Source organism: Haliotis rubra, unplaced genomic scaffold (genome assembly GCF_003918875.1).
Source record: "Haliotis rubra isolate DU_JTF1 unplaced genomic scaffold, ASM391887v1 Scf965, whole genome shotgun sequence".
In the NCBI taxonomy this organism is placed as follows: domain Eukaryota; kingdom Metazoa; phylum Mollusca; class Gastropoda; order Lepetellida; family Haliotidae; genus Haliotis; species Haliotis rubra.
The window spans coordinates 95530-116323 of record NW_025767707.1 but is presented as its reverse complement, the minus strand read 5'-3'; the positions used below and the strand labels follow the sequence as shown (position 1 = coordinate 116323).

Genomic DNA, 20794 nt, shown 5'->3' with positions numbered 1-20794 from the left:
ATGGGATGGGGAGTAGGTGTTAATTGTGTGATGCTTAATAGTAAATACTGCATAAATGTGATGGGGAGTAGGTGTTAATTGTGTGATGCTTAATGGTAAATACTGCATAAATGTGTTGGGGAGTAGGTGTTAATTGTGTGATGTAAATAGTAAAACTGCATAAATGTGTTGGGGAGTAGGTGTTAATTTTGTGATGCTTAATAGTAAATGCTGCATAAATGTGATGGGGAGTAGGTGTTAATTGTGTGATGCTTAATAGTGAATACTGCATGAATGTGATGGGGAGTAGGTGTTAATTGTGTGATGCTTAATAGTAAAAACTGCATAAATGGGATGGGGAGTAGGTGTTAATTGTGTGATGCTTAATAGTAAATGCTGCATAAATGTGATGGGGAGTAGGTGTTAATTGTGTGATGCTTAATAGTAAATACTGCATAAATGTGATGGGGAGTAGGTGTTAATTGTGTGATGCTTAATAGTAAATACTGCATAAATGTGATGGGGAGTAGGTGTTAATTGTGTGATGCTTAATAGTAAATACTGCATATATGTAATGGGGAGTAGGTGTTAATTGTGTGATGCTTAATAGTGAATACTGCATGAATGTGATGGGGAGTAGGTGTTAATTGTGTGATGCTTAATAGTAAAAACTGCATAAATGGGATGGGGAGTAGGTGATAATTGTGTGATGCTTAATAGTAAATGCTGCATAAATGTGTTGGGGAGTAGGTGATAATTGTGTGATGCTTAATAGTAAATACTGCATAAATGTGTTGGGGAGTAGGTGATAATTGTGTGATGCTTAATAGTAAATGCTGCATAAATGTGTTGGGGAGTAGGTGTTAATTGTGTGATGCTTAATAGTAAATACTGCATATATGTAATGGGGAGTAGGTGTTAATTGTGTGATGCTTAATAGTAAAAACTGCATAAATGGGATGGGCAGTAGGTGTTAATTGTGTGATGCTTAATAGTAAATGCTGCATAAATGTGATGGGGAGTAGGTGTTAATTGTGTGATGCTTAATAGTAAATACTGCATAAATGTGTTGGGGAGTAGGTGTTAATTGTGTGATGCTTAATAGTGAATGCTGCATAAATGTGTTGGGGAGTAGCTGATAATTGTGTGATGCTTAATAGTAAATGCTGCATAAATGTGATGGGGAGTAGCTGATAATTGTGTGATGCTTAATAGTGAATGCTGCATAAATGGGTTGCTGAGAATCACTTCTCATCCAGATTTTCACGGTATGTTCTTTTTAAAATTTAATTTTTTAAAAACATATTTCTATGGCTACATACATAAACCTTCGTGTCAAGAATAATAACGAACATGTCTTCATTATCTCTGGTCACGAAGAATCAAATACAGGCATGTGGGTTCTATTCGTAGTTATTGGGTAGAGGAAGAGGTCAGTGGGGCAGTAGGACAGCCTAGAGACAAAACAACCCGTCCAATGCAGTACAAACAGTACTTGGATGATAATACGTGTGAACAAAATGCAGAAACATTATAATGTCTGGACGCTGATAAAAAACCCGTTTGCAACCAAGTGCTTCCCCAAACACCCCTCATAGTCCATTTACGAATCAACTGTAGCCATATGACACGTTCACCTCTAATTATTGTAGCGAAATATACGCGTTGGATACTTAAGCAAAGACACATTGTTTAAAAACAAATAGAGACTCAAAAGGGTCCACAATGCATGTTGTATAGTCTTGGATATTTAAGAGTATCGAGGGATGTGATTGCTCTGTTTTTAAATGTAATGCAAACACATTTTAAATATTATTGACAGTAGACTGAGGACATTTTTTATGGATATACAACTTCTATATTGTGTATAGTCGACGTTTCGACATAGATTCTAATGTCGTTGTCAACCAAGTGCTCATACAAAATAAAGAAGTTGTATATCCATAAACAATTGTCCTCATACTTCATTTCCTCAACTTCTAGAATACCAATCAAAGAAATTATTGACAGTAATTTATTCATTTACGGTTTTACTGTTTATCATTGCATCTGTAGGTGATTATAGAATATCGTGTTCTTGTTTACACTGCTCAGTGACATCTAATCACGATGAACATTGGGGCTTATTATGTAATGATACCCATCCTCGGGAAGGCAGGGTTTGATGGGTGAGTTTAGTTTTACGCCGCTTTTAGCAATAGTCCAGTAATATCACAGCTGGGGACACCAGAAATGGGCTTCATTGTACCCATGTGGGGAATCGAACCCGGGTCTTCAGCGTGACGACCGAACGCTTTAAGCACTAGGCTTCCCCTTCGCCCCTCTAGTTTATGATCTCAAGTCAAGGGAATTGAAGAATGACTTTGACTCCAAGAATTATTAAGCACACGCCAAGTTTGAAAGTCAATCATTTCACTTTGGGCTAGATGTCAGATAGTAACAACTAGTGTGTGATTTCTTGTTTTTTTCTTTTTCATTCGGTATGAATCATCATTTGATCCACGAGGATTGAGAAGTGCCCGAAGAAAGCCATTGTGATAGACAACACCAGGATTGGTCACTCCCTGGAAAAATCTCGTTTTGTACCATCCTGTTGAATGCACTCGAATAATGAGTTGCCAAAGTTACGACAAAATTTTCCAATGTACTACCATTGACGTTTTGGCTGAGTGGTTGCAGTATCATACTTGTCAGGGTACTTTAATAAACTGTAGTGCCACACGCAAGTCACACGATGCCTTTTAGAAGTGGTCAAATGCAACATATGATGCATTTGGGATTAAACAAATACAGATTTTAGTACTTTTGTGTTGTTGAGTCCCATCCGGGATTCGAATCCACACTCTCATGGCACCTAGGCACCAAAGTCAGCGATCTAACCCACCTAGCCATCGCAGCTTACACGAAATGGAAGTCGGACAACTGGTAGTCTTAGCACTAAACCACGCGTGTACCCCTCTGACAAGTATAAATTAGCACGGCTCCCATTCCCGAAGCTATGAATACACAATGCCTTTGAGAAAGTGGTCAAATACAACATATGCTTATTTGAGATTACACTTTCTCATTAAGATTTTTTGTTGTTTGTTGTTCAACGCCGGAATCAGCAATGTTCAGTGACAATCCAGTGATCAACAACATGAGCATCGATATATGCAAATGGGATACGACAACATGTGTCAAACACGTCAGCGAGCCTGACCACCCGATCCCGTTAGTCGCCTCTTACGACACGCATTGGTTGCTGAAGATCAATTCTAATCCGGATCTCCAGGGGTCTCATCTGAGTAAAGTGTTTTTATTTACAAAACATCCATACATGACACTTACAATAGATGTAGCTATGCAACGATACGTTACAATTCCTTATTGCCAGAAACCCACATAATGTTTATTCATAAGAATTCAATACGTGTCCGTCAATATTGTTTGACAGCAAGCGTGCGTGAGGCATGAATTCTTCTGATCTCGAGAGTCCAGGCATGTCTCACAGTAACATCACTATCAGTAAGTGACCCTTTACATTTCCTTTTGTTGATATTTTTGAAAAGAAGAAAACTAGCATATCTTAGCTATGATCCCAATCTGTCTTAAATGCACATTGATATTGTTTAAAAATCGGATTTTATACAATTCATTCACTCGTAATACGTTTCATAGTGATTCCTAACTATAGGCTCGGTCATTATGACAATCACTGGATTGTGTGGTCCAGACTCGATTGTTTATAAACAACATTGTGCAGCAGTAATACTCCTGAAACAAATACATGCTCATGATGACATCAGAATTGTACAAAAAGAGATTTGACAACAAAAATGCAATCATATTTAGTGGCAAACTCAGAATGGTAGTTTATAGACTCAAGTGGTTTAGTGTTTAAAAGAAGATCTAATCACACCTACATGGTTATACAAATACTGGCGTGAAATCAATAATGGCTTGATGATAAATGTTAGTTTAATCTTGCTAGGAGTGAGTGAGTGAGTGAGTGAGTGAGTGAGTGAGTGAGTGAGTGAGTGAGTGAGTGAGTGAGTGAGTGAGTGAGTGAGTGAGTGAGTGAGTGAGTGAGTGAGTGTCCCAGGGGGGACCCAGAAATGGCCTTCACACATTGTACCCGTGAGGGGAATCGAACCCAGGTCTCCGGCTTGACGAGCGAACGCTTTAACCACCAGGCTACCCCACTGCCCCTTACTATACAGGCAGTACAGATTGATGCTTGTTGTTCTTCGGCGGCAATATAAAGTGGTAAAGGTGAAACGACTTCCTGAGAATAATGAAAGTGTGTGCAACACTCCACGTCCTATTCAAGTGACTAAACTTCCTCCATCTCTCTCTCGTCCTGTGGGAGTGGGCTATTTTCATATGCCGAACCATTGCTGCCATCCTGGTGGAAGAAATGCTGCAGAATAGCTGCGCCCATACAGTCTCCATTCACATTAGTGATAGTCCTCATTCGCCCGCTGAAACACCAGAACATAGCTGCTGTTATGGTCCTCAAGAATGAAACATGTTAGGCCATAAACAGGTCATTCGTTTATAGATTGAGTTATGCAGGTGGAACATGAAGGGAACACATAAACGGGCGGTGTTTAGTTAACAGTGTTCGTCATTGTCTTGTAGCTAATCTACTTGATGTTTGCATTACACAAATAGCACCTGATCTATATTCCATATTTGTATATTTGGCAAGGAGGAGTCGTTACGTGAGCATACACATACAGAAATGTACAAGGTATCGACGTTCAAAGATTATATTACGTGAAAGCATATGCAGTTTTGTAAAACATTTCAAGTATAATCGTCGAATATTCTTTAAAATATGTGCCAGAAATTTTTTGCATGTATTTAATCAAAATCAAACAGTATCACTATAAGTGTGTCATTTCTCGCTGAAAATACTCACAGAAACCAATCCATGGCAAAAATGATGTAGATTTCGTTTGTTGGTAGTCCCATATTGGCTAGAAAAACCATGATGGTTACTATGGCAGCATTAGGTATACCAGCGGTCCCAATGCTAGTGAGGGTGCCAGCCACGCTGAAATGATATCATAAGTAGTTTTCTCAACAATTTGCATTCCACATCCGATTTCGGTTGTATCCCATTAGTCATACGCCCATTTCTCATACGGAAGTGTTCATGATTGCATTATTCAGATGTTGCGCATGCGCTGAAGAATGATTATTTCTAATGCCTCCTTATATTTAAATGATCACTACATATTAGTGAACATTTGTGCCAAGTTTGGTGCTTTAATCACATTTTGCACAATTGTCTTGCTAAGCAGCCTACATACGGAACGGACCGGATTAATTAAAACAACAAGGGTCATGCTCCTTACGATACAATAGACTCGTCCGCTTTTATTGTGCGAGATACAAGGTGATAGTCAAACATGATTCAATACGTCTACTCTGCATACCGATTGTTTTGAATATGTTCTTAGAAAAACGGGGTAAGAATATAATTCCATTTCCGATTCGAATTAAACTATACTATCCAAAAAAAGAAACGCATAGACCAGAAATCTGTTGCAAAATGTTGTATTTTCAAACATGTATAACTCGCCCACAAATAGACTTTAGTACATGATTTTTTTACGTCAGTTGAGAAGAAAGTACTGTGTATACAACGGATGGATAATTTTAGATAACAGAGACGTTGAGCGCGATGGTGACGACGTAGCACGGTCCCGACGTCGGGTCTCCTGGTTTTCAGTCCAATCTCTCTGAACCTGTTGCGTACAGTTTGAGCGGATATCCTCCGAAGTCCAGGCAACTTGGCTGCTGTGCTCTCACCCGTGGCAGTACGATCACGCAAATGTAGTACCCGGATGTACCGATCTTGGGCTGCAGGTTTGCCTGTTCGTGGACGGTCATTTGTTATACCTGTTTGGTTGTAACGAGCTGCAAGCCGTGATATCGTGCTCAGACTAACATTCAGACGCCTGGCAACAGAAGATTGGTAATCTCCAGCGTGCATTCTTTCAATGGCGATGTTCCGTGTCGCAGCGTCAAAGTAATCTGGATTTTTATATCCAGATAGTACATGCTCTTTGCTGCACAATTTCAACTGGAAGGTGAATTCTGTTGCATTGTGGCGATACCTTTTTAATCCTTGCAATCCTTTAATCCTTGTTTGAACACAATAGGTAATTAATATATTTTTTGAAATACAAAACACCTATGCGTTTCTTTTTTGGGATAGTATATTATGCAGATTTAAGGAAACTCTATTTTTTAAAAACTTTGTGTCTACTGATGTTGTAGATTGTTTAAGAATAACTACATATATATTGCCCCAAGATCGAAGAAGCATCACTTATTCGTCATTATGGCAGCTTTATAGAAGTTGAGTATGTGACATTAAGGCGAGGCACACAAGTTTTGTAGGTAAGGACAGATTTTGAGGCGACAGTGAGATTTTTCTAGTTTAATGTTGTTTGCATCTAAAGTTTCAATTCGAAGATATTCAATGTTTTGGAATCTTATTTAACATAATATTTTTTGTATCAAATAGATAAAATCAATAAGCATGTAAGTATGATTTGTTGTTACGGTAAGGACAGGGTAGTGTAACGGCTGTGACAAAGAAGAAAACGGCTGTGATAGGGCCGTTAGGGTAGTGACATTCTATATTGTCACAATGTCACTGCCGTAAGATGCAGTCTTCACCTGTGTTTAACATTACAGGGACATCTAAGTAAATCTTTGCCTGTTACATATTCTTCAAACATTCTGAAATATCTGACTAACAAATTTCATTAAATCAGCTTTTAAAGTAAACATATAATACTGGCTATTATTAAAAATGTCACTGCCGTTATTGTGTCACCGTAACAATTAATGCCACAGTCCATGCCCTAACATTATCATTTTCCTTACTTAATCAAAATTGATTTATCTGTTTATGTTTGGAATTAGTAGTGCATGTATGTTTGGTAGTAGTGCTTCAAGTAAGCATAATATAATTCATATTCTCATTTTGAATTTCTTGCGACATATTACTTTATGTAATTATGCTTATGCAAATTAGAATGAATTTGTGGGCTTGTCTGTCCCATTTAAGCAATGAATATGATATTCAAAAACCGATTAGCCATGTTATAATGTAAAACTATACATTCCAATATAATAATATGTACATTAAATGATAAGAGTTTTGGATTTTTCTCTTTTCAAAATGCCGTTACAAATTTCGTAACGGTAGTGGCGCAATTTCCTGAAATTTCTAATAAAAAGTGTTAAATATGATAAATGAAATGTCGTTAAGCTTGCATTATTTATGTTTTGTATACTTAATATTCAGAATACTACAAACGTAAAACATTTCAATGTAAAACAAGCACAGAAAACTTGAAATATGCACGAACTACGAGAATGACTCAAATAAACTGTTCCTATAAATTCGTTTTGTTTCGTTTCATATGGGTCATTCCATTTACCTACAGAGGTACTAAGGGTTCATATGTAAGAAGAATCAACCATGACATGTGTTTATTTAAGTCGTCTGACTAATGGGACGAATGACTTATGGGGGTGACACCCTGATTTCAATACTGTTATGCGTTGCATGATGACAGATGATCTTCAACCGTCCGCCAAGATGTTACTTTGGGGTACAATAGATAGCGATGTTTCTCATTGTATCGATCCTACTTCCAGTTTCTTCATTCAAATTGTATGAAAGCCTAATGCTGCCACTTTTGTAGCATAAAAAAATTTCGGCGAAAGTTCTCGTTGCTTCAATTATTTATTCGCTGCTTCATATATTTTCTCGTTGCTTAAATTATTTTCTCGTTGCTTAGATTATTTTCTCTTTGCTTAGATTATTTCCTGGTTGCTTCGAGTATTTTCTCGTAATTTCAAGTTTCTGTCACAAACTTGATATTTCAAGTATTTTCTCGTTCCTTCGAGTATTTTGAAAAAAACCCCTTGAAATTCTTGAAAATAGTTGAAGGAACGAGAAAATATTCGGAGCAACGACAATTAATTGAAATAAGGAAAAATACTCGACCGGGAAGCAACGAGAAATGTCGCTGAAAAATATGTTTTGATACAAAATAGGCAGCATTGGGCTTTCGTAAAATTGGGTCAGTTGTTCTACGGTCATCTTTAATTATAACATTAACCAGTACCCACTTCCTTCCAGTTCTTCTTCGGGATGTGACGTCGCCATCTCTGTCCCTTCCCAAATCTCTCTCGCAAATAGACTGGTGAAGATCCTGGTTAGAATTGGTCTTCAGTAATCCATGCTTGTCGTAAGAGGCGACTAACGGGATCGGGTGGTCTGGCTCGCTGACTTGGTTGACACATGTCATCGTATCCCATTTGCGTAGATCGATGCTGTTAGTCACTCGATTGTCTGGTCCAGACTAGATTATTTACAGGCCGCCGCCATACAGTTTTCACATTGCTGGATGTGGCGTTAATCAACCACCAAACCAAACTATGGTAGCGAACAGATTAGGGATATTTATCACATTAGTACGAAGATCGACAGTTCCTGCTTAATCGAAGAGTGAGTGAGTGAGTTTGGTTTCACGCCCCTTTGAACATTGTTCCAGTAGCATCAGGTCGACAACAGGACTACATGTAAGATACGATGTAGTATTTCTATAAGATTTCAAAGACTGTCATTCAACTATTGCTTAAATGTGATTTGTATAATGAATATAACTCTTTCTTATAAAAAAGGCAATGATATAGCAGCACACTACTAAAAATCACACTGTATCAATACTTGTGATGTCGTCGAAATCATGCAATTGAATGTTCTCATTAATTTTGATAAGGTTTTTGTAACTATCATTTGCCCTGAACCTGTGAAGATCAGGGTTAGAACTGGTCTTCAGCAACCCATGCTGGTCGTAAGAGGTTCTCTGATTTGGTTGGCACATTTTACACCAATTGTTTAGATCGATGCTCGTGATGATGATCACAAGATTGTCTGGTCCAAACCCGATTATTTACAGACCGCCGCCATACAGCTTGAATATTTCTGAATGTGACATTTGCAGTGTGTATGTAAAAACTCATTTACCCAAGAGCCATGACGTCAAGTACAGATAGGTGCACTCCGCTGATCTGTGCTATGTAAACCGGGGTGACGACTAGGACGATGGCAGCTCCATCCATGTTGACAGTAGCACCGATAGGTAGCACAAACCGGCTGATAGTCCTGTCTATCTTAAGATTCTTCTCACAGCAGTCGATGGTAACCGGAAGTGTTGCAGCACTGACAAAAATAAAAAGGATCTTTAACATTCTCTGCAAACTGTTTGAAGTTTCAGCATAAAATGTAAATTGCTTTACATTTTGGTTTTAATAAAGATATTTACAAACTCACCAACATATATTTAGGGATTGACGATGATGATTTGGAGATTTTACGAGTGCTTTCCGACATAATACATATTTTGCACACGGACGAGTGAGTGAGTGAGTATATCAGTGCCATTGTATCCATGTGGGGTATCGAACCAAGGTCTTGACGACCGGGTGACGACTGAACGCCTTAACCATTAGGCTAACCACCGCTAACCAATAAATTACGGAATGACCAAACCAAGATCAGAAAAATGCCATTAAATATCTACAATGGCTTTTCTCGGACCAATATAATGTCAGTATTTCAACTTTTCATAGAACGTCATTACATGTCTCATTTTTAAGTGATTGATTGCTATGCCAGACCTGGAATTGGTGCCCAGAGCTGTCAGAAGAGCCTGCACTATTCCCAGCGTCACCATGAAGGGGTTCTTCCGTGTCAGAATGAGGTATATCAATGGTATTACGACAATAGTTTGCACAAAAAGACCGGCCATGCAGGTGGCCAAGAACATCCCTATGTGATGAACCATCCCAGCGAGATCGGACACACTCAAGATCTTTCCAGCGATGAGGGACAGTACGCCAATAGGCGTGATCCTGTAACAAAATATGCTGTTAGCAAGTTGATTAAGTGGGTGAGTGGTTGAGGGCGTGCGGGAGCGAATTCCCTGCAATATCACGGCGGGGGGACACCAGAAATGGGTTTCCCATGTGGAGAATCTTACCCTAGCTTTTTCGAACGCTTTAACCACCAAGCTACCGCCCCTTAAATTGTATGAAATAGTGTAAACATTTGCACAATTTTAGATTTTAAATAAGTAAAGAGTTCATGCTCAGTGATGTTTTATAATCTTGAATCATTTAGCTCTCAGGCATATCTGTCAGGGTAAATGTATATTTACAACGATTAAATTATCACGCAATGGTTACAAGTCAAACTGCACAAATATACGTAAGTCGCTTGCGTCAGTTTAAGACACTGGTGCGTGGATTATATATTATACTGGGTAGGTAGGCCACTGAGCATTATTGCTGCTATTGCGTGAGTAGACGAGTAATTTCAAACAGCACAATCACTGCGGCGGACACAACAGGTCTTCACAATTTATACCATGTGGGACAATTTATAGCAATGTGGGGTTCAAACCCGGGCAACAGAAATGTGCAGTAAATATACTTCTTTCAAACATGTAAGTTTCCTGCATGTAGCTGAAATAGTACGTGGTGTTCGTGTGTATCATTTATCAACATTTAAAGTGTTTCGCCGGAATCTATAATTTAACAGGACATTGTCGCATGAAACCATATCTAGCTACTTTGACGGTCAATGACAATACACGGAACATGCATGAGATGCTGATTATAATTAAAAACCAAATCTTAATTTGTTTTAAACAAACTTCATTCATCTATGTACGAGTTTGTTTGTTGTTTAACGTCGCACTCAGCAATATTACAACTGTGTGGTCTGTAAATAATCGAATCCGGACCAGACAATCCAGTGATCAACAGCTTCAGCATTGATCTACCAAATAGGGATACGATTACATGTTCTTATGTCAACCAGGTCAGCGAGTCTGATCACCATATCCCGTTAGTCGCCTCTTATGACGAGCATGGGCTACTGAAGATCAATTCTAACCCGGATCCTCGCGGGTCTCATCTATGTATGACACTGCAGGGGATGTCCTGGATTACATACCACATAACGAGGTGTACAATGCCCATCGTGATCTCATTCAGTTCCTCGAAGAATTTGAAGACGACCCGACCTTTATCTCCTAGTTTACCAAGCACTGCCCCAAATACTGCACAATACACCAACATCCCTGTGGAACAGAACAACACAATTCCATTACAGATTTGCAGATGCTAGATTCTCATGCTATAGTTGGAACGGTGCGATTGACCCTGCATTTAAAAGATATGTTTTATGAGTATGGAAAAGGTAAGGTCGCGTTTTTATAATGTAGTAGATTTTGACTGAAAAACGTTAAAAGTAATTGGTACTTTACACACAGTCATTATGTCTTTTTTCCAGTGTACTCTCATGTGATGTTCTACTGGTAACAAAATGGCCTGGTTAGCGAGAAAGCGATGACGCGTCAGAAAAACTAATAATCAACACGTTGATATATTGAATCCTATGTTGGTCATGTTGCTAAGTTGGATTCGACGGTCTTCAAAAATCTGTTCTATATCTAGACACTGTTTAAAATTTAAAGTCAAGGTTTGGAATCCATTTCATCAACATATATATTTTATAAACAAACCTTACTAGAAAAACAGTTACAGTTGATAAACATATAGACCCCCCACCCAAAAAAAAAGAAGAAAGAAAACAAAACAAGAAAAACAAAATAACAACAACAAAAAACATATAATATAAAAAAAATAAGATTATAAATACATACACATACATACATACATACATACATACATACATACATACATACATACATACATACATACATACATACATACATACATACATACATACATACATAAATTAAATAAACGAAAATTTATAGAAAACTAAAACCCAAAGACAACCAAAGACAACACCCAACAAAAAAATCCACGTCAACAGTACCAAATAAAAAGGGTGAATAAAAGGTAAAATCATGATCATCGAAAGTCAATGAATTCATGTATTCGCAAAATATTAAACGGTAATACAGCGCAAATATTTAGACATGACAGAAAAGGTTGTCTCCAGTTGTTTTTTTCTAAGCTTCACATTTTTTCTGAGCAACGTATGAAGAGCACAGTCTATGTTACCAATTATCCAAGCCTTCACATGCCTAAAACATTAAATCCGGGTCTGGTGACAGTTTTAGGTGTCCAGATGGGGTTTCTTTCCTCTGTAGTATTTCTCCCATCAGATTCTACCAGAAACGTTGAGTTGGTTACATTCTGGAGCACATATTCATCAGGAGATTCCTTCTTGACGAACTCTTCCTTGACGTATACTGTGTGTGAACTTTGAATTGCAGCACTAACAATATTGTCTGGAAACAGATTTCTGAAAAAGGAAATCATCACAGGGAATTACGACATCTACATCACAGACTTCAGAATACCAGTTACATGTGTTACACAACAGAGTCCATAACATTACCAACTGCAACCTACAACCAAATCACACATTGTGGAAACCGTATTTCATAAAAGGGCTTTTGCAGCAAAGGTTTGGACTTTGTAATTAGAGACTTTACACTTATTTATAGTGACACCTCCAAGGATTCTTCTATGATCCATATTTCTGGCGCTTTCTGGATCCCCGATTATATCATCTTGATGTGTTCAGGCGTAAATATTACATGCCAGTTTTTGCAACAGAAGTTACTTAATTCTACAAGCACTGAGATGGCACCAGGTCTCGCATTGCAGGCAGTCATTGAATATTCCGACATGTAATGAAGTTCTGTGAATAGATGAAATATTGACGTTATGTTGTCATTTTACTTTTAATGTTCACCTTTTCACAGAGTATTTGGTTGTGATGCAGTCTTACTCGTACAGTGGTTTGTTACAGTCTATTATTAAAACGTTTTGTATGTTTATATTTAATACCCAGAACATTCCAGCCATACAATGGTCTGTACTTGGGAGTCTTGAATAGGTTCCACTACACTTAATCAGAACCACATGTTCCCTGGGCGAGCACCGTATGTAAACAACTGAAGAGAGACTTGTGAGAGCTGTGATTGGATGAAATAATGTAAGATGTTTATGCTTTTAAAAAGTACCTCCATCAAGTAATTACAAATGACCACAATTTTGAGTATTAAGCGCTGTTATTTTTATCACCATGACTTATACTTATTGTGTGTACATATATTTTCCAGTAGGTGACATTTGGCGCCGAACTGGAGTTGATGTGTTCCACTTCCTGTGCTTCGAAAATGAGCTGGGCAATTTGGCCAGAAATTGTGTTTTATTGTAGTTTAAAGGCCTGACTCTACCCATGTATACATGGAATGGGGTGAGTGAGTGAGTGAGTTAAGATTTAAAGTCACATCGGCAATATTTCATCCATAGCGTGACTAAAACTAGTTCTAAATTTATAATACATACATATAATATATAAAACCCTGTCAACGAAGGACAGTAAAAGCACTAGATTATCACAATTAGAATTAAAACTAGCGTGGAAAGTTTAAAACTAATAGCACTATTGGGACAATACAATATAAAATCAGGCTATAGATCGCCAACATCAGAAGGTACATCACCATACTAGGGCCCATGGGGACTTACAGTACCTTTGCTACCTGCATGGACCCTAGTTGGATTTACACCATCCCTTCAGCTGCTTGTGATTGTAAGAAATGTTAGCCAAAATTAAAATAACAAAAATTCTACGTTTAAAAATCCTGGCAAGTTTAAATGGACTTTGAACATTTTGGGACTTACGTACCCTCTCAGGAGGACAATAATTTTACACTACTTCAACTCCCTTTGAGGGTACAGCCACTAACAATCTCAGTTACTAATCTAAACTACCAATAATAAAATATATATCTATTTACAAATCAGTTAGCAAGTCTAATTTTTTTAAAAAGGCAATAATTAAATGAGAACTTATATTACTAAAAAGATCCTTCATAGTATTTTTTGAAATAAATATCCCTTGTGATGGAATATTCAACACGGTCAAGCAGGACATGCTTGACCGTGATTCTTTCATCACAAGGGATACAAAACGGAGGATCCTCACCTTTTAATAGGTACTCATGAGTATATCCTGTGTGGCCAATACGACATCGTCGTATGATGACCTCCTCAATTGTGGACTGACAACCCGAGTAAGTGTAACCGATATAGGGTTTTATTTCATGTAATTTATTGATACCTACTTGGGTGTCCCACTTCTTCTGCATCGGAACACGGATGTAAGTTCTAATGCAAGCTTTGTAATCAGAGTAAGGAATAAGAAGTGGTGTCACAGATTTGTTGAGTGCTGCCTTAGCAGCAATATCAGCCATTGTGTTCACAGAAATGCCAACGTGGCTGGGTAACCAACAAAAGACGATGTCGCATTGGCCAGTAGCAAGTTCATTGCACAATTCAATAATTTCTAATAAAAGTGGATGTTTGCAAGAAATATTTTAATAGCCTGAAGACACGAAAGAGAATCTGAAAAGATGATATATTGTTTATATTTACGGTGTTTATTAATATCTGTTAAGGCTGTTAACATGGCGTTTGCTTCTGCTGTAAAAATAGAGCTGTTATCTGGTAAACGAGAAGAGATTGTTCTGGATCCAATGACAGTGGCACAAGTCCACCGCGCCATCATCCTTGGACCCATCTGTAAATAAGGATTTATATGTATTCTATTTACTTTTTAATTGATTATATTCTTGTTTATAATGTAAATCATTAGTTTCTGATTTTTTAAATGCTGTTAATGTTAGGTCAACTTGGGGCCTAACTAAAGAAGACGGGAAGGAGCTATATTTTTCCAGCTCAATGCCAGCAGCAGAAATGAATGGTTTAATTCTTAAACCAAGAGGTGGAACAAGAGAAGGTTTTTTGTTATACAAATCCTCATAAAGAGGATTAAAGACACAGTTGAATGCAGGGTTAGACTCGTTAGAATACAGTTTTGTTATATACTGCAAGGATAATTGTATACGGCTTTGTGCAAGAGATGGTTCATCTGCCTCGACGTAGAGACTGTCAACAGGAGAAGTTCTAAAGGGATCCAAGACAAAGTCATAGACCTTGGTGATGGACAGAATCTAATAGTTTAAAGTTGCTTTTGCAGGCTCCACCATATACGATGGAGCCATAATCAAGTTTCGAGCGGACCAATGATCGATATAGATGTAGGAGAGTGGCTTGATCCCCTCCCCATTTAGAATTTGAAACAACTTTCAACAAGTCAAGTGCCTTCATGCATTTAGTTTTAAGGGATTTAATATGCGGCAGAAACGTTAAATGAAAATCAAACATTAAACCCAAGAACTTGGCCTCCTTTACAACTTTGATGGGAGTGCCAGTGAGAAACAGTTCCGGGTCTTTATGTGGTTTATATTTTCTACAAAAATGTATACAATTAGTTTTGGATTTAGAAAATTTAAAGCCGTTTTCAAGGCACCATTTATTTATCTTGTTTAAACACAACTGCAGTTGCCGTTCAATGGTATGCATATTTTTACCACGACAAAAAAATATTAAAATCATCCACAAATAACGATCCATCTATGGAATCGTTTAAAACTTTTGATAAACTATTTATCTTTATACTAAATAGTGTGACAGACAAAATACTGCCTTGTGGAACACACTGATCCTGATTGTAATGATCAGACAGGGTAGATCCCACGCGGACTTGAAATTGTCTGTCCTTTAAAAAGTTGGCTATAAATTGAGGCAAACGGCCTCTCAAACCAAAGCCATGTAAATCTTTTAAAATGCCATATTTCCAGGTAGTGTCATATGCCTTTTCAAGATCAAAAAAGATAGACACAGCGTGTTGTTTATTAATAAGAGCGTTTTTAACAAATGATTCCAAACGCACTAAGTGAACGACAGTACTCCTGTTTTTACGGAAACCACATTGTATATCTGTTATAAGGTTATTTCTTTCCAAGTACCAAACAAGTCGATTATTTATCATTCGTTCCATGGTTTTGCAAACACAGCTAGTTAGTGAAATAGGTCTATAATTTGACGGATGCGTATGATCATGTCCTGGTTTAGGTATAGGTACTACTATAGCGTCACGCCATGAGGGAGGAAAGTTACCTGATGTCCAAATATCATCCAAAATATTTAAAAGAGTTTCTAGACAGGATTCTGGTAAATGCTTCAAGAGTTGATAATGTATGTTATCAGCCCTTGTAGCAGTATCGTGAGCTTGTTCAAGAGCAGTATGGAGCTCATGAATAGAAAATAGTTCATTATAGTCTTCCCCGTTATCTGAATTGAAATCAATGGGTTTCTTTTCTTGATGTTTTTGATATTGTTGGAATTTAGGTACATAATTAGAAGAGGAAGAATGTTTAGCAAGAGTTTCCCCCAGTTTGTTCGCAATATCTGATTGTTCTCCATGTTTAAGATGATGGACGCTAGATTTAGTACCTTTACCTTTAATTTTCTGTATCATGGGCGTTCGAGAATTTATTTTGGATACATAAGTTTGCCACGATTGGCGTTTATTCTGTTTAAAGGTACGCCGCGCTTTAGCATTTAAAATTTTAAATTTATTTATATTATGCACCATAGGGTGGCGACGGAAATAATGTTCTGCTTTTTTCCTTTCCTTCCTAGCTTGTTTGCATTCATCGTTGAACCAAGGTTTTCGAATATGTGGAATTGCAGAGGACTTTGGTATGCACTCATCAGCTATGATGTTCAGTTCATCAGAAAAGCATTTGATAGCATCAGGAACATCAACAAAAAATTCAGGTTTAAATTTCGTAACACACAGCAGTTCATAAAGAGGCCAGTTAGCCTTTCTAAAATTCCATCTTGATGATGGAGGAACATCAGATGGGGTTACAGGTTTTAGAAAAGTAGGAAAATGGTCACTTCCACAGAGATCATCGTGAACTGACCATTCAAATTCATTCAGTAAGTTGGAGTCAGTTATCAAGAGCTGAATATGTTCCTGTGCCAGGATGTAAATATGTATTTGTACCATCATTATATATACATAAATTATTATTCGAAATAAAATCCTCCAAAACTTGACCTTTTGCGTTTGTGGCCACACCACCCCAGAGAGGGTTGTGCCCTTTGCTCGTGTTCAGAGTTGTGTGTGGAGAAACTGATACCGGAACTCCAACAAACAACTCGGTTGACAACAGGTTGGCCGATTGCTGTTTCCTGTAACATTCTATAAGAAGGGAGCCTGAACGCAATCTTTTGATATTCTTTACCTCACCTGCGATACCATGTATACCTTTTGATACTGCAAAAGGGTTTAATTTTATAGCTGATTTGTCAAGTGTCTCGATCACGAGAAATCGTGGCCAATATTCGATTGACGTGGACGGTCGTGGTTCATCATCATCATCATTCTCAAGCTGACGTTTGTTTCTTTTAAGGGGGGTTGTGTAAGCCATAGTAAGTTTAGTATGGTTCATCATCTGAACTCCCCACCCACCACGGAGTATCACAAGACAATGCTAAAAGCAAGTGGGCCTCAGACTTGCAGCAGCAAGGAAACTCAGATGATATACTCCAGCAGAAGAATTATAAATAATAAATCCACTAGATTGGCCCATGAGCCACCGCCTTCTGGGCATACGACTCTAGGCAAATTTAACATTTGTTGAATTTGTAAATCAATATAAATTTAGTGAAGTAAGTTGAACAATGCCCTTTATCAGGATTATTAATATCAATCAAATTTGTACAATTTCAAATACAATGCACAGGGCATGACGTGACCTGCCGATTGGTTGAACCGGGCCCATTCAACCACCCGTCTAGGTGAAGTAAGGGGCGAAGTGATGTGTTGGGCAAAGGAACACTGTTCCTGGACCCAGTGCCCTCAACCACCAGACTCCCGTCCTCCACCGACACAGGGGCGCAACCCACGGCCAACAGGTTGGTGGACCAAATATACCCCCGGGTCCACAACGGGGGGTTGAAGGGCGCTTAGCGTTACCCAGCACCCACCACGAGGAGTTGGCCCTTCATGGGTGCCATACATGGAATGGCTGTTGATAGCCTGGATAATTTTTAAAAAACCCATAAGGGTACAAAGTGGTCAAATGTAACATATGCTATATTTGGGATTACACTTTCTCAGTAAAGTACAGATTCTAGTACTTTTTGGGTTGAGTCCCATCCGGGATTCGAACCCACACCCTCAGAGTCAGGCACCTAATCGCGAGCAAAGAATTTAAGACGCCCAGACCACTCAGCCACCGCGGCTTACACAAAAATGGAAGTTGGACAACTGGTAGTCTGGACTGCTGACTTTGTGTACCCCTCTGATAAATGTTAATTTGGCACGGCTCCCACGGCCGAAAGCTCTGAAAATACACAATGCCATTTTAAAAGTGGTCAAATGTAACATATGTTATATTTGGGATTACACTTTCTCAGTAAAGTACAGATTCTAGTATTTTGGGGGGGTTGAGTCCCATCCGGGATTCGAACCCACACCCTCAGAGTCAGGCACCTAATCGCAAGCACAGAAAGTCAGACACCCAGACCACTTAGCCACCGCGGCTTACACAAAAATGGAAGTTGGACAACTGGTAGTATAGACTGCGGACTTTGTGTATCCCTCTGATAAGTGTTAATTGGCACGGCTCCCACGGCCGAAAGCTATGAAAATACATAATGCCATTTTAGAAAGTGGTCAAATGTAATATATGGTATATTTGGTATTACACTTTCTCAGTAAAGTACAACCTTGACTGTGCAACTCCGGGCTGTGATAAACTCAATTAACTCCTTTCATTGCAAGTGCAGATGTACGCTTAACCCAGTTTTCAGTATTATAAGCGACAATATTTCCATGATCAAAATATAGAAAGTCAAAGCTAGAGAATAATCAGTTCCAGTTTGGGGACAAAATTGTGCTGCATACTGTCCCATCGATGGCACTCATCACAAACACATGCAAAGGCACATCAGTACCTGAGAAATCAACAGCATGGACAAATGTACAAAGGAGACATTAGGGCTGTCAGTCGAAAACAAGGCAAGGTCAGATAGTTTATACGTATATTATAACTGTCATCACTCACTTGATGAGATCAAGAATCATGTCAACTGCCGAAGGAGCATGGAACTCTTCAGACTGCGTGCCTGAAGACGTCGGCGTGTCACGTAATCCTGGCTTGATAATGAACACCAGAGCAAAGCCAATACAGATTGCAATGACGGTTGTTGAAATATAGTAGGCCATAGTGAACAGACCCATCTTTCCCGATGAGTTGCTGTCCATGTTGGCAATTCCTGTTAAAACATAAAGTAACGTCAAATGGAATAATCACTAAGAACAGACCTATCTTTCCTGATGACGTGCTGCCCGTGTTAGCGATTCCTGTTAAAACATAGAGTAACTCTAAAGGCAATAATCAAATGGAGAACAGACCCATCTTTCCTGATGACATTCTGTTCTTGATAGCAATTCCTGTTAAAACACAGAGTAACTCTAAAAGGAATAATAAAATGAACAACGGGCCTATCTCAGTAACAGTGTTTCTTTGCAAGTTCTTACAACTATCGATGTAAAGAACCAATAACTTGCGCGGGTTGTAATGAATACGTTAATTAATATTTAGGCTAGAACTAGAATTAATATTCTAATGTATAATACGTGCAGTGACTTCATGGGGTTTTGTACATAAAGGACTGTTAATGAAAGCTATTAATCGTGACGAGATTTGATTATTGATGGAATTGTGAATCCAAAAGTAGTAGTCTCGCCGTCAGTACTATTGCACGATGCATTTGCTTGAAAATTTGGTTTACGTAATTTCCGTGTATATTAGTTACCTAAATTACCAAAACGTATAAATGTATCCAAAACCAAATGTTATAATACAGTACAACATCACCAGTGATGACACCAGTCGTTCAAAATATATAATTTTCATAAAAACAAACAAATCCTATTAAATTGAAAAGGATCCCAAGAGAGATGGAAGATCATGTACTTGAGCAAATCTGGACTTGCCTCATTTAGAGCTTAGAATTGCAGAAAAGGCTAAGAAGAAGGCATGGATGGTTGTTGTTTAATGCCGCACTCAGCAATATTCAAGCTATATGTCTGCGGTCTGTGATCGAGTCTGGACCAGACAATCCAGCATGAGCATCAGTGTACACAATTGGGACATGATGACATATGTCGACCCAGTCAGCGAGCCAGACCACCCGATCGCCTGGATGACAATAACAGTTGCTGAAGACCAATTCTAACCCGGATTTTCACGGGTCTGTAAGCACAAGGGAAAGTAATGCAGTTCAGGGACTGTGAGGCAGAGTACTGTACTTCTGGTTAAGATGGCGGTCTTAAACAAAGCAGAGAATAACGTCCGGTTAAAACAGATTCTGCTGTACCTGTGATCATGCTTGCAACAATCAGCGGAAGTATGAGCATGTTCAACATCCTCATGACTATATCCCCAGGGAGACTGATGAGTAGGATGGTGTCCGGGGAGAGATGAAGCTGACGAAAAAGCAACCCGATGGTCACGCCCATGACTGCAGAGATGACGGTAAGGATGAGCAGGATGTTGGCCTTCAAACAGGTCTTTAACGCCATCTTGAAAAATAGAATACCTTAATTATAGTTAAGTATCATCGAAACTTTATGTGAGAATCATTATGAGTGTTTCCTATTTTGTTATAAGTGTTTATCACTTATAGTAATACAATCATCGTCTTGGATATTTCTGATGCCAGGCATCTAATGACCTATTTGTTTCTATTTAATTGCTATGCAGTGTATTACATATGCTACATTTGGGATTATAAAAGATATAAGAATTTGTACTTT

The 20794-nt window shown here is 38.4% G+C and overlaps 1 protein-coding gene across 1 annotated transcript; it reads right to left on the bottom strand.

Moving 5' to 3' along the window:
* Positions 1–4294: 4294 nt before the first annotated feature.
* Positions 4295–20560, bottom strand: LOC124265179 (excitatory amino acid transporter 1-like). Its single transcript, XM_046699968.1, has 8 exons — positions 20356–20560; positions 19038–19248; positions 12120–12340; positions 11018–11144; positions 9679–9912; positions 9026–9220; positions 4886–5020; positions 4295–4442 (listed from the first exon to the last, which is right to left on the bottom strand). Exons 1-8 carry the CDS (start codon positions 20558–20560, stop codon positions 4295–4297), a joined length of 1476 nt encoding a protein of 491 aa, XP_046555924.1.
* Positions 20561–20794: the final 234 nt, after the last annotated feature.

Bases quoted from the DNA above. Each gene is read 5' to 3' on its own strand.
- LOC124265179 (XM_046699968.1), bottom strand. From the start codon at position 20,560: ATGGCGTTAAAGACCTGTTTGAAGGCCAACATCCTGCTCATCCTTACC. The intron at 9,913-11,017 runs GTATGTAATCCA...ATTTTGTTACAG, and splicing joins ATTGTACACCTCGTTATGTG to GATCACGCCTATTGGCGTAC. The intron at 4,443-4,885 runs GTGAGTATTTTC...CTGGTGTTTCAG, and splicing joins TTTGCCATGGATTGGTTTCT to CGGGCGAATGAGGACTATCA.